This window comes from Cariama cristata, unplaced genomic scaffold (genome assembly GCF_000690535.1).
Source record: "Cariama cristata isolate BGI_N322 unplaced genomic scaffold, ASM69053v1 scaffold641, whole genome shotgun sequence".
NCBI classification, from domain to species: domain Eukaryota; kingdom Metazoa; phylum Chordata; class Aves; order Cariamiformes; family Cariamidae; genus Cariama; species Cariama cristata.
The window spans coordinates 84,916-97,452 of record NW_009599636.1 but is presented as its reverse complement, the minus strand read 5'-3'; the positions used below and the strand labels follow the sequence as shown (position 1 = coordinate 97,452).

Here is a 12,537-nt window from a genome sequence, read left to right as displayed (position 1 = left end):
ACTTATGTCTGATCAAAAACTATATCAAGCTTGTTCTAGCAGATGAGAGTCTACCTATATGCTGGTCTGTACGGCTATGCACAACATACAGTCATGCACATTCACGCACCAAAACTGTCACTGTGTCAAAGACCAGGTGAATCACCAAAATACTGCTACCTGCAAAGTCAGAAATCTAGGTCCAAATACAGAAAACCTTTTGTTGTAGCAGATAATCACATTGTATACTTTATGCCTATTGTATTTAAAAATTATGCTACCTTCTAAGACTGAAGAAAATACAGATGTGGTATTTTACTTTCAGACCACTCAGAAACCCTTACAGTCCACCTCAATAAAGCTAGGGATGAAACAGTATTGTTCTAGGCAGCAAAAACCAACACATTGGAAAATTTCCAGATGAAGGGTTTAGACTGAAACAAGTTAATGTACAGAAGAGTCAACTAAGTTCCAATATAATATGCCAAGTGCAAATAGTTTTATTGGTTTATTTCTATTTAACCTTTCTCAGCTTATCTTCCTCAAAGCCTTGAGTAACTCTGCCTTTTCCAACTACTCAAACTCACCTCTGATGGCAGCCAACTACTGCCTTCCCTGCCGTCAATCACACCACAATCAACCCTGAGTCCGTTTATAGATACCTGCACAACAGCCTTGGTCCATTTCTTCAACACTGGCCCATAAAGAACACATGCGGTCTCTCTGAGAAACTTCATGAGGTTTCTACTTTCTAAATTAAATTTAATTTATTAAAGATCAGTTTGATACGATAAGCAAAAGGGCTAATGGGAAATAGTTCTTAAATAGCCAGATGTTTGCCAATTCCATTTAGGAAGGAGAAAACAGAACAGCAAGGGAAGGGATACACTGTTGACTGGGAAGAACTTTGATGAACACTTAATCAACATTTTTTCACTGAAATTACTTTTCAAACTGGCAAAGTAGGTATTTCTCATCATCAGTTATGAAATTAAAAAAAAATTAATGATTGAAATGTTCACAATACTTTTTGCTCAAATTAGTGTATTTAGTTTTCATTCCAAGACAGCTGTGATAAAAGAACTACTATATATGATACCTTCACTTTTTATACTGTTTCCTTCTTTGCCATTCATATATTGTGAGAAGGTATTAAAATACCAAATACCTGTATTTTCTTCGACTGTGTATACCAGTTTTGATATATCACAACTTAGACACAGCACAGTCGTTCCTAATTACACTACTTGTTATGCCACTACTCAACAACAAAAAAAAATAAAGTGTACTTTCAGTGATGTACCATGTGGTTATCTCTACTGTTGGAAAATGACAACTAAAATGCATCAGTGTTACGCAGGGAATGCATTGTTAAAACACTGCAGGCCATGTAACAGAACAATATGACTTCAGGGGTGTATCTTTACACCCGAAATGATACTCCATCAACACTGCATCCATAATCCTTTGGCAGCATGCAAAAGAAAAAGGACAGCATTATAAGGCAAAGTCCTTCAGTATAACAGGACAGGTTGCCAGAGTAGAACAGGAAGGAGAAACCACTGGGCAAACAACAGGGGAGGGGAAGGAAGAAGAGTCAGACCACAGGAACTAAAATAATAACAGTAATAGTAATTTATAAACCACTACTGGGAATTGGGTGAAAGTACAAACTTGGGCAGGGCTTCAAAACCCAAGTACATTAATTTTTCAGTATTTTTCAAATGTGGAAAATATGGAATAATGCTTCCGCTTAAAAGGTTTGGAAACTACTCAGGTGATTCATGCATATAGCAGAAATAAAGTGACTTTTAATAATTTTTCTGGCAACCTGATGACAGTCAGCCATTGCTGGATCCAGATGCCTAACACTACTCGGAGGCTGCGATCCCACGGCTCTATAGTATTAAAGCTACTGAATCCAGTAGAGGGCACCTTTCATTCCCCCAATAATCATGGAAAGTACATGCATCTCTTCAGCCAGCAATGAAACATACCCACATCCAAACGAGAATTCAGAAGAAGTTATAAGTGCACAACTACTCTACAAAACAATCAGAAAAGAAATGGAAACTCTCTTTATGGCACACTCAGAACAGTTTACTCTCTGTATGTTGAACACCAAAGCCAGGTCTAGCAGATTCACATCTGTTAAAATTACAAGTGTGAAGTTACATCATGCCTCTGACTGTACATAAGACTGTTTCTCCTAAATCCTTTCCACCCCAATAAGAAACAAATCAGAATTTTGAAACAATAGCCCAAAAAGGCAGGCAACACAAAAGCCCCAAAAAGTACAGAATTAATAATTTCTTGTCTGACCTGTCTCTCCCCTCACCCCTCTTACTATTGGTTTTCTTTCTTGTGCTCTTAGAAATTATTTTTAAGAACTGTGTGACTTGAAAAAGCAAAACAAGCTGATGCCTTAGCAACAACATTTGTACTACTTTTTTTTCTGGAAGACAGTAGGTCTTTAATCATAACAGCAATTACTCTCTTTTAACATCCAAAATACGCAATGCAAGACATTGCAAGAAGGTGAGCATTGTTAGTAATTCCACTGACTGGAGCACAATAACAAATATTTATCTTAAACTGCAGCTGTAACTAAAAAAAAATTTTGCAGTTGCAGTCTGCAGAAATGACAAAGCTTACCACTTTTTAAACTAATAGCAGAAAAAAGCTTCTGACACTGGAATGACTTTGATGTAAAATGCTTCCTTTGTGGTGCGCCCCATAAGTGCTTATTTTTCAGTTTTGTAATTTCAGTGATTGTTTTCATTTCGGCTATCCTGTTGGTTTTTTAAAATCTCAGCATGTAACAATATTTCAGATTTCTGGCTACAGTTTATTATTGCACTAAATATTTTATACATATTTTCCAAAATACAAGGTGAATTCTATAGAACTTCTTAATTTCTCGTAAGCAATTTTAAGTGTACAGAAGATGACACTGAACCACTCGTATGATTTAAAAAAACCCATCCTACTCTAGCTGAGTTATTGATATAACACATCATTTGGAAAAAGTCCCTTGAAATTGTTCCTCCCCATCTTTTGGCACTGTACTGTCACGGTTTATCTTACCAAGGTCAAGTATTATCAGCTGGGCTCCAGCCTGTGCATTTCCAACATCATTTTCTGCAATGCACTGATAGAATCCTTCATCTGATTTCACCAGACCCAAAACTTGCAGATTATGTTCTTTCTGAAGAGCAAAGGAACAATGCAACACTTGAAAATGGGTTGCAATTGCAAAAACAATGGTGTTATTATGGCACATTACTGTGACAGGAGAAACTTCTGAACAGTAACATGGAAAAGCATATTTAGAGTTCCTGTCTGATTTCATCTCTTTTGCACTGAATCCTCAAATTATACGGTATCAAAAAGCAGCAGAAGTTCTTACTAATGGCTATCATTTTCTAGCATCACATATCACTGGCAAGTCATAACATTTCCACAGCCATTTTTATGATATTTTAAGCACTGAACATAACTGCATAGCTCACTGTTACAATCCTACAACCTCAGGTATACCCAATTATACAACCATTAAGTTCTCAACCATGTCTCAATAATTACTTTCACTACGTTTAAAATTTCCCACTAGAAGTACCAGTGTGCCAAAACTCATGATCCACAACTCAGTTATATTTATATTTAAACTCCTGTTTGAAATTGTAATTTCCATCGATCACAGACGGCTGCAGAAAACACAGTCAGCCAGTGTTCACAGCAAGCTTGCACTTTAATAGGTTCAACCAACAAAGTGTGTTTTGTCACTGCGTGTATGTGTCTGTCTCTCATGGAAAATCTAAGCTATAAAAAACCAGACTCATACAATATAAGCAACCTGCCTTAGTGTTTCAGTAAAATGACTGAATTACAAGGCAACCATTTCTCTTCAGGCCCCAAACATCAATAGCACGCAAATAGGAGGCTGGTCCTATAAAAGAACCCAGCTTCCGTGCATATGTGCTAGATGACTAAGAGACAGGTTAACAGCTTAAAAAACTGCAAAACTGACAATGTACTTACAACGATTTTGAAATAGTCACTTGGGATCACCATGTCTCCATTCTTGACCCATTTCACAGTTGGAGTAGGTTTTCCAGTCACTTCACACTCAAACACAATGTCCATAGATTCGTGAGCGTAAATATTTGCAGGTCGCTTCAGAAATTCAGGAGGAACTTCAAATAAAATGGAAAAAAGACAAAAGATGGTGTTAGCATCCACAAAAACACATCAGTTGTGCTCGTACTCCAAACTACAGTAAGACTCAACACATAAAAAGATGGTTTCAGGGACTCTAACACGAACAGTAGCAATGTTGGCAGAAATTTTCCGATCAGGGTCTGATAGAAGCTCATACAAGCTCTGTGTTATTTCAAAACTACATTTGGGTCAGTTAAATAGCCAGTCGTTTTAATTTGAAATGACCTCTTGAGAATACATGAAAGAAGAAATCGAACTGAGATGTATAAAGTGTAAAGTTAAGAAGTATTTTAAAATCAAGAGCCATAGATGCTATTTGGAAAAAAAATACTCCGTGGCTGAAGAACACATTGCAGTCTCTTATCTGCCACGGGCATGTTGCTGCATGGGAAAGAGACCACAGCAGGCAGTGGATTTCAGACATTATTCACACTCTTCCTTCACCAACTCACAGTTCACCTGAGCAAATCATTTAGTGCTTAATTGCGCAACAGGTTTATGCTCCTTTCACAAATAAAGACTCTTGTGGGATAAGCTCCCCAGCAAGACAATGAAAGGTTATGCAAAAGCCTTCACCCCTTCCTGCAGCAAAGTTTATTAATTTATAAAACGGAAAGACAGTAAGTTAGATTTGAAATTAGAAAGTCAGGTTATGATGAAGACGGCTGTTTTCAGTAGTTCATTGACTGAAATAAAATTTTTCGGTAGTTTCATCTACACGTTGATGCCCAGTAAGTCCATCTGAAGCTCCATAAAACACAGAACAGTGGTAGTGCAGTCAGGCTACTTATATAAGAGTATATCATGATTAGCAGCAGTTTATTTATTCAGACAAAACACTGCAGTTGACAACTGCAATTTTTCAGAGAGTTCTTTGTACTCAATACTTGAAGTCAGTACGTAACCAAAAGCTGAAATTGTATAAAAAACTTTCAATAATGAATGGACACAAAACTAAGATGACAATTTCCTAGGGTACCATTGCCTTGTGTCTCTGTGAAGAAACTCAGTTTATCAAATAGACAGTGCTGGATTTATCCAAAGATTTTCTTCACTGGTTTGTGTAAGCCCAAGAAACACTACGTACAGGACTACATGCCCACCTTTGTATCATACTGATAATGTATTACAGATAGGTATGACCAAAGATGTGTATTGCAAAACACAGTAAACCAGAAAGGTTCTTCATTTAAGACATGTACCGAAGTTATCTCGGGGTCTTGGCTGCCTTCTTAAATGTCCTTATGTACTCCGAGTAAGATTAATTAAAGATATTTAAAATCTGTAAAAATTCAGAGATATGGAATTTTTTGGTAAAACAAGCCCCAAAGTGTGCAATGCACAGACATGTTAAAAATCTATGAACAAATGTGAACACTAAGAAGCATCCAGCAGCGTACGAGGACTCTGCTTCTTTAGCTTAGCGGCAGAAAGAGCAGCTGTTTGCAGGCAGATACAAATTGAGTATCACCTGTTATGAAGAACATTCACCTATTTATTTGGTTTTACTACACTCACAGACATAAGGGCGACTTGCTTACTTATGCTGGCAGGTCTGATTGTTCAAGTTCCAGGAAAGTCAAAAGCAGCCTTTTGCCCTTTAGTATTTATCAAAGAAAGTCAATATGGAAGGGCTACAGAGTTTAAGCAAACATTTTACACGTTTCACCTATCAATGGGATTTATTTCATGCTAGCGAACAAGGAATATGAGATCATGTTTTACTTCTTCCTGTGAAATGATTGTAAAGGTTTGTAGGTGGATTTAATATTTTTAAAAACACGTATCTTGAGACAAGGAGTTCTCCAAAACAACCCTCAAGTTTCATATTATAAATTAGAGAAAATTAACATATGGAAATATTAATTTATAGAGTAAGAAGATGTCTTAACTCTCAGATAAGCATGTAAACTTATACCAGGAACTATGTAATGATGTACACACATATTCATTGCTCAAACTCTCTCACACAGGAGCAAAAATCTGGATGGGGCCGAGTCCAGTTGCTTATGACTTCAGACATCCATTTCATAAAAACTTTCCATAAATTTACCAAACATGCCATCAGTTCCTCTTTAAAATGATTTAGATATTTTTGTATTTACTATCTGTATCAGATGGCTGTTATAACCATACATAACTCTGACATTTGAAAACCGTCTTCTGAATTTATTTGTGACCAAATTGCTATTACTTATTCTTTACGAAAACAGTGCTTTTTATTTTAAATTTTTATTCCTCCCTGGAATTTATCCTCAGCATTTTTATTTATTGTGAGCTGCACTGTTTCTCCACTCCCTTCCCATATCCCAGCCTTTATTTTGGCAGGCTGAACAAGTCATGTTTGCTTAGTTCTGGTATGACAAGTCACCCACACCCCCCCTCCCTGCAGACGCTCTGTATTTGCTGTACTTTGAATTAATCTTTGTAGCCTGTAGAGTTTCAATTATTTGCATGCAATTTCAGATGAGTCTCACCAGTGACTTGAAAAATGGCACAAATACAGTGTTATCACTACAGCAAATACCTTGCCCAATTCATCCTACTACTGTATTTGCCCTTTCCTAGATGCATCATACTGATGTCAGCCTGTGATAGATCATTGCTCTCTCATCGTTAGCCATTTTCAACTAATGAGTAATTTTGTTCCAGTCTGCTTGATCAATAGTTTATGTTCTCATTTCCTTTCAATGTCTTCCTCCATATGCATACAGACACACACATCCCGATTCTTGAAATGCTTACTTAGTTGAAAAAAGGAAACACAAAAATTGGAAACATGAAAAGTTAGTTTTCCCACAAATGTACAATGCTCCTATTTTCATAATGTTCGATACAGGTTGACATTTAATTCCTTAGTCACATATTAAACTTGTCACAGGAATCCTAATAAACACAAGCCAATAACATTCACCATCAAAAGCACAAAACTTGTGTAAAAAAATTCATCTGATGACCTCAAAAGACAACGCAAATTGCTGTACTGAGTAGCTACACTGTAAAACTCAAGGATGAGAGATGGGATATATAAGAGAAGTTCAGTAAAATCACAAGCAGCTCTTAACACAAAAAAAGAGCTGCTCTGTGTTCAATACTGCCTTTGCCAAAGTTAATTCCTTTATCAAAAGAAGTAGTATGATACAATTTACCTTTTTTTAAAATCACATTTTTATCCAGTTTTCCATTTACTTCTATGTGTTTAATAGTTACCTCTTTCAAAAGCATATTTAGACACCCTTTTATTTCAGAAACGATGAGCATAAACATCCCAGATGAGACACAGCAGACCTTCCCTCAAGAAAAGAAGCATCAGAAAGGGCAAGTGCCTACTTCTCTCAGTATGCACACGTTGTCTGCCCAGCATGGGCTGTACGATGGGAAGGTCCTATCACAAATTCTTGGAGACAGACGTCTCTAGAGGCATTCTGCATATTTTCCTGGCTGAATATGTTGACTTCCCTCAGCCACCTACTGGGTAAGAGACTTCCATGATACCTAGCAGAAAACAGGTAGCTTTTTAAAAGCAAACCCAAAATTGAATGACAGAAGAACGAACAGTAGTGGTTTGGGAATGGTCATGGCTGATCTGAAAGGTTGAGTCGAGTAGAAGGTGACGAGAAGGGAGGAGCACCACAAGAGAACTGATGGACCATCACATCTGAAACAAAATTAGCGCAACATAAAGTTCTGGGATTATTTCTGTCTTCTCCACAAATGTTTAACTTGTAATGAAGACATTTGGAAAGTACTCAAATATCTTTAGCAACTGATACCGCTTTAACTTGGGGCAACATCCACAAGCAGGCATTAATCACAGTATTCAATATTTTTTTGCCACAAAAATGATAGTTGAACTAGATATCCTATTACCTGCTCTCACATATTTTTGATTTAGGAGACTAAGAATTTGAAACACACTATTTTTTCAAAGTGACTTTGCTTTTCTGGGTTATGGAGCACATGCCAAGCTGCTTACAAAGGGATAATAATATGAGACGTGCTCACTTTATTATCAATTACTTTCCAGTTAATGAATTAAAAAATGCTTTTAAAATACACTTTTATAGTTTAACTATGTCAATGTTTAGCATCCACACAGATTAACACAATGCAAGTACAGATGTTTGTGGTAGAGAAGTTAAATTGATCACCAGAGAGCAAATGAGCCAATTACCATATAAAATAAGATTTGTAATGGAAGATTATGTGTTCCGTTACCAAACAGACAATTAAACTTCAAAGAAGACTTGGCAGCTCAGCCCACTCTCCTATCCCTCTTCATGTTAGCACGCAAATAACAACTATTTAAATTGCAAGATACTTGTACAGAATTTCACATGCACTGTGGTACTCTTAGAAAGTCCATACCCAAGAGTATCTTCCATTAAAAGGCGAAATATTTTGATCACAACAGTGATCAAAAAAAGAAACAAAAAAATTCCAATCAGTGTCAGCAGTTGATTCAAACTTCTAAGCTAAATCCCAGTAAAGGGGAAATATTTGAAAAATAATAGGTGTTTTAAGCCAACAGCTGTAAAACAACAGGAAGAGCTGAGGAACTACACATATGCCAGAGGAATTGCACCCAAGTTGAAGTGGAAAGGGGAACGGATGCTGGGCATGGATCCCACTGCATGAGCACAGGGGACCAGAAGGAAATGGAACCAAATTGCCTCAACTCTCGGCTCCCCATCTCTTCAGGTGTGAGAGTGGCGAAAGGCAACTCACTGCTATACAGGACTGAAGCTCTGATCTTCTTCATCCTTATGCACCAGCAGAATCCAACACAGCGAATTCACAAAGAAAAACATCGGCTTAGGATTCACATTGTGAGTTGTTTTTTAAATGCTCAAGGATTAGAAACCTTTGAATAGCTATGTGGAGACTACTAAAGTAGCAACATTTATTCTGAGCTTTACAGAACAACTGTTTCTTCAAATGTCTTTTCAGCGGTCAGTAGCTCTTGCCTGTTCTCTCTCATTAAGAGAGAAATTTTGTGGCCTTCAGGGGCATAGTCGAAAGAATCTATTTTCAATTCAGCCATCTGTACTGCTTCAAATGAGAGAGAAATTAATTACATTCAGTCCTCCTCTCCATCTCTTGAAGAGCTTCCCTTTCAGTCTTACAATCACTGACATAACAACAAAGGTTTCTGGTTTTGCAATCCCATTTCAAACCTGAAACATCAAGCCGAGCTCTAACTACACGAGAAAAGGAAAAATTCAAGTTCTGCACAATTAACTAATCAGAACTTTCAACTTTTAGGTACAAGTACAATGAACCTTCTCCTCCAATAACCAAATCAAAATGCTGCTATTCTAGATAAGATCTCGTTTTTATGTGTGTTAACCTTTCCCAAAAATCAAATCCCCTCCACGTTGCTCCCCATAGGGAGGAGGAAGACCTTAATGGTGGTAAAGCAGCGATTCCTGATCATCAGACTTGAACAACAAAGAAAACCCTGCAGAGGCAGAGAAGTGGTCTCAAGCAGGCAGGCCATGTAGACCACCATCATAAGAAAAAAATCTAAAAGTCTGAAGTCTTTTTTAACAAAGTATCCAAAAGAGAACTAGGTGTTCTATGTTTAGTACTCCTCAAAGGCCAGGTAGCAGCAGCTGCACCATTATCTCACTTCCTAATACATTTAAAACACTGTCTGTGGTACATGAAGTGCATAAGAATAGTCTCATTTTGATACAACAGAAACACAGATTGGAAAGTATACTTTAAAAAGACTTATTCTCTCTTTAAAAAACATTAATAAACATACTGTTGGTCCAAGCATAGCATCAGACAAAAATAACGTACACATGATCAACCATAAAAGGTAGGTATCATTGCTATCACACTGCTTTGCTGTTTCCCCACATCCTCTATCACCTTCCTTGCTCCATGCTGATGAATTACTCTCCTTGCTCCCATCGATTCACCAAACTCCTGCAGACACGACTCTGCTGCTAACTCTAAGTCCCTCAAGAGCTAAGTGACTATGTAAGCATCCCGTATGTAGATCATGCTGCCTCACAGCACAGGTACAACTCTCACTTTGTGGTCCTCCCTAACTGCAAGTTAAAACTCCTTAGCAGCACTAACGACAGGAGGTTTTGACTAGTCTGTACAGGTCTCTGATAAGTCCAGAGTGGTGAAAAGCACCATCTCTAAAGTGAGAACTTCTTCCACCCGTGATTGCTGTCATAGCAATGAGCAACTTGAGGCAAAACCCAAGATGTCACTTGGCATCACAGTATCACAAACTGACGACAACTCATATCACGATTAAATTTCCTGATTAAATATGATGCATATGTTCTGTCACTTGCTGTCTTATATAGCATGAACAAAGAATACGCATTAACCCCGCTGTAGGACTATTCCCTTTGAACACTGAAGCAGCGTTATAACTTCTTCAACAGTCTAAGGCAGGCAAAGGACTGAAATGCAACAAGACTGAAGTAGTAATTTCTGTTTCCACAGACACCTACAAATGCCCTCAATCCTCAAAAATTAGCAGTGTGTTTTCCAAAGTCACACAATAAAATCTTAGTTCTTGTCAACATCTCTTCATCCTTTCTTCTATACTTTTGTCCATTACAAATATTTCTTTAGCAATCAATGCTTACCATTCAAATACAAAAGCATTTTCTAATTCCAAAGTTTTCTTATACTCCAAATAGCGGATATAAAAACTAAGTAGAGTGCATAAATTTTCAAGGTGTATCTCCAATTAATCACAACTTAAGTATTCTTGGTCAAATGACTTCCATTTTGTAACTACATTTCTGATGGATGCTGTGGGTAGAATCCCTATCTTGTATTTCAGTTAACAATCAGGATTACCAATAGTATTTAAACTGGACATTTTACTATAAAACCCATTTCATATCAGCCTAAAATGTTGAGCCTAGGGGAGTTTTATTTTCTCCTCCAGGGAGAACAAGATATTCCATTAGGATATGCTACAAATCCTATTAGAATCCTCACAAAGTTAAACTTAATTTTAACAACTGCAAGTTTGTTTCTAAGAAGGATACAACTCTGCAACATGATGATCACCCTGTTAATCCGTTCAATCACATCTCGAGTCAGCGGCATGCAGTGGCATCACTGCCCACGTAAGACTTTCTCCAAATCTACCTGTCAAGTGACAAACCCTTTTATTTTAATAAGATGTTTGACAGGATTAAAAAATATTTGAATTTTTTTTGTGAATTTGCCAAACTGGAGAGTGTTTTAGCGGATTATTCCATCTCCAAATCAGACCACAGAACACAATTTCATTGCCTGGGATAAGTTCGCTTTTCAGTGCTAACTCCAGAGAAGACTGTATTACACACAAAGTGCATTTTATTTAAACTCAGAGCAATTTCCTTGGTCAGTTGGCTGAAACCAACTAATTTCTGTCAGCCACCTAGCAACACACATAGGGCAGACTGATTAAAAAATTTTAAATTATTTGTATTATCATAGTGCTCGGGAGCACCCATGGAACAGATCCACTATGTTAAAAACAGATGCAAAGCATTTAAGTATCGCAAGGCAAACAATGAAATTAAACAAATTCAGGATAAATTAGAACATTAAACCATTAAGGTGAGAGCAAGAGTTGTCAAATGCCTCAGTTATGTCTTATATTCACCCAAGTCTACGAAAATGTTTTCCACTTCATGGTATCAAAGTCTAATTACAAAGTAGTTGGCAAGCCTATTGGCCTTCTAAATACACGTTTTTCAAAAATTTTGATTCTGTTCTAAAATGACATGACATCCTTCACCTCTTGGGATTCCCACCGAAACACAGATAAAATGCACAGATTCATGTTTGGCAGCAGAACTTTCTATGATCTTTTAATTCTACGCTATAGTGGTATAAATTAGCTGGTTTTCTTCAACTGTATCAAAAAAAAAGGAAATTACACTTTAAATGGAAATAGGGAATTATAATGTTCTTCCTTAAAAATGGCAAAGGTATATGGATAAGTACTCTGAAAAAAAGAGGTTTAAAAACCAAAACTATGTCACAAGCAAGCCAAATGTCTTCCCAACTTCTGAGCAGGGCTGTCATGTCCTTAAACATACTTAATATGCAGCTGTAAAATTTGTATAGTAAACAAAAGCTAACAAAAAGCAATCTTTTTAGTGAAATAGCCACAGAAAACTGTCAAATGAATATTAAAAAATAAAATTCATTGCACCAAGACACAAAAAGGTTATAAAAATGTGAACTACTACATGCACAGCATTTGTTATTGCACAAACCCCAAAGTTCCAGTTTATGAACAGAAACTGCAAATCAAAGTTTCTGTGGTAGTGACGTTGTATTATTTTTCCTACCTAGTAA

General features: G+C 36.9%; 1 protein-coding gene across 2 annotated transcripts in view; it reads right to left on the bottom strand.

The window, feature by feature from the left end:
* NEO1 (neogenin 1) overlaps positions 1 to 12,537 on the bottom strand; it is a 146,853-nt gene that overhangs the window by 72,901 nt on the left and 61,415 nt on the right. For both annotated transcript variants that reach the window (XM_009709741.1, XM_009709742.1), the window contains exons 5-6: positions 4,021 to 4,175; positions 3,067 to 3,187 (exon numbers count right to left, since the gene is read on the bottom strand). In XM_009709741.1, coding sequence (XP_009708043.1) covers positions 3,067 to 3,187; positions 4,021 to 4,175 — 276 coding nt within the window. The remainder of the gene's footprint in view (positions 1 to 3,066; positions 3,188 to 4,020; positions 4,176 to 12,537) is intronic.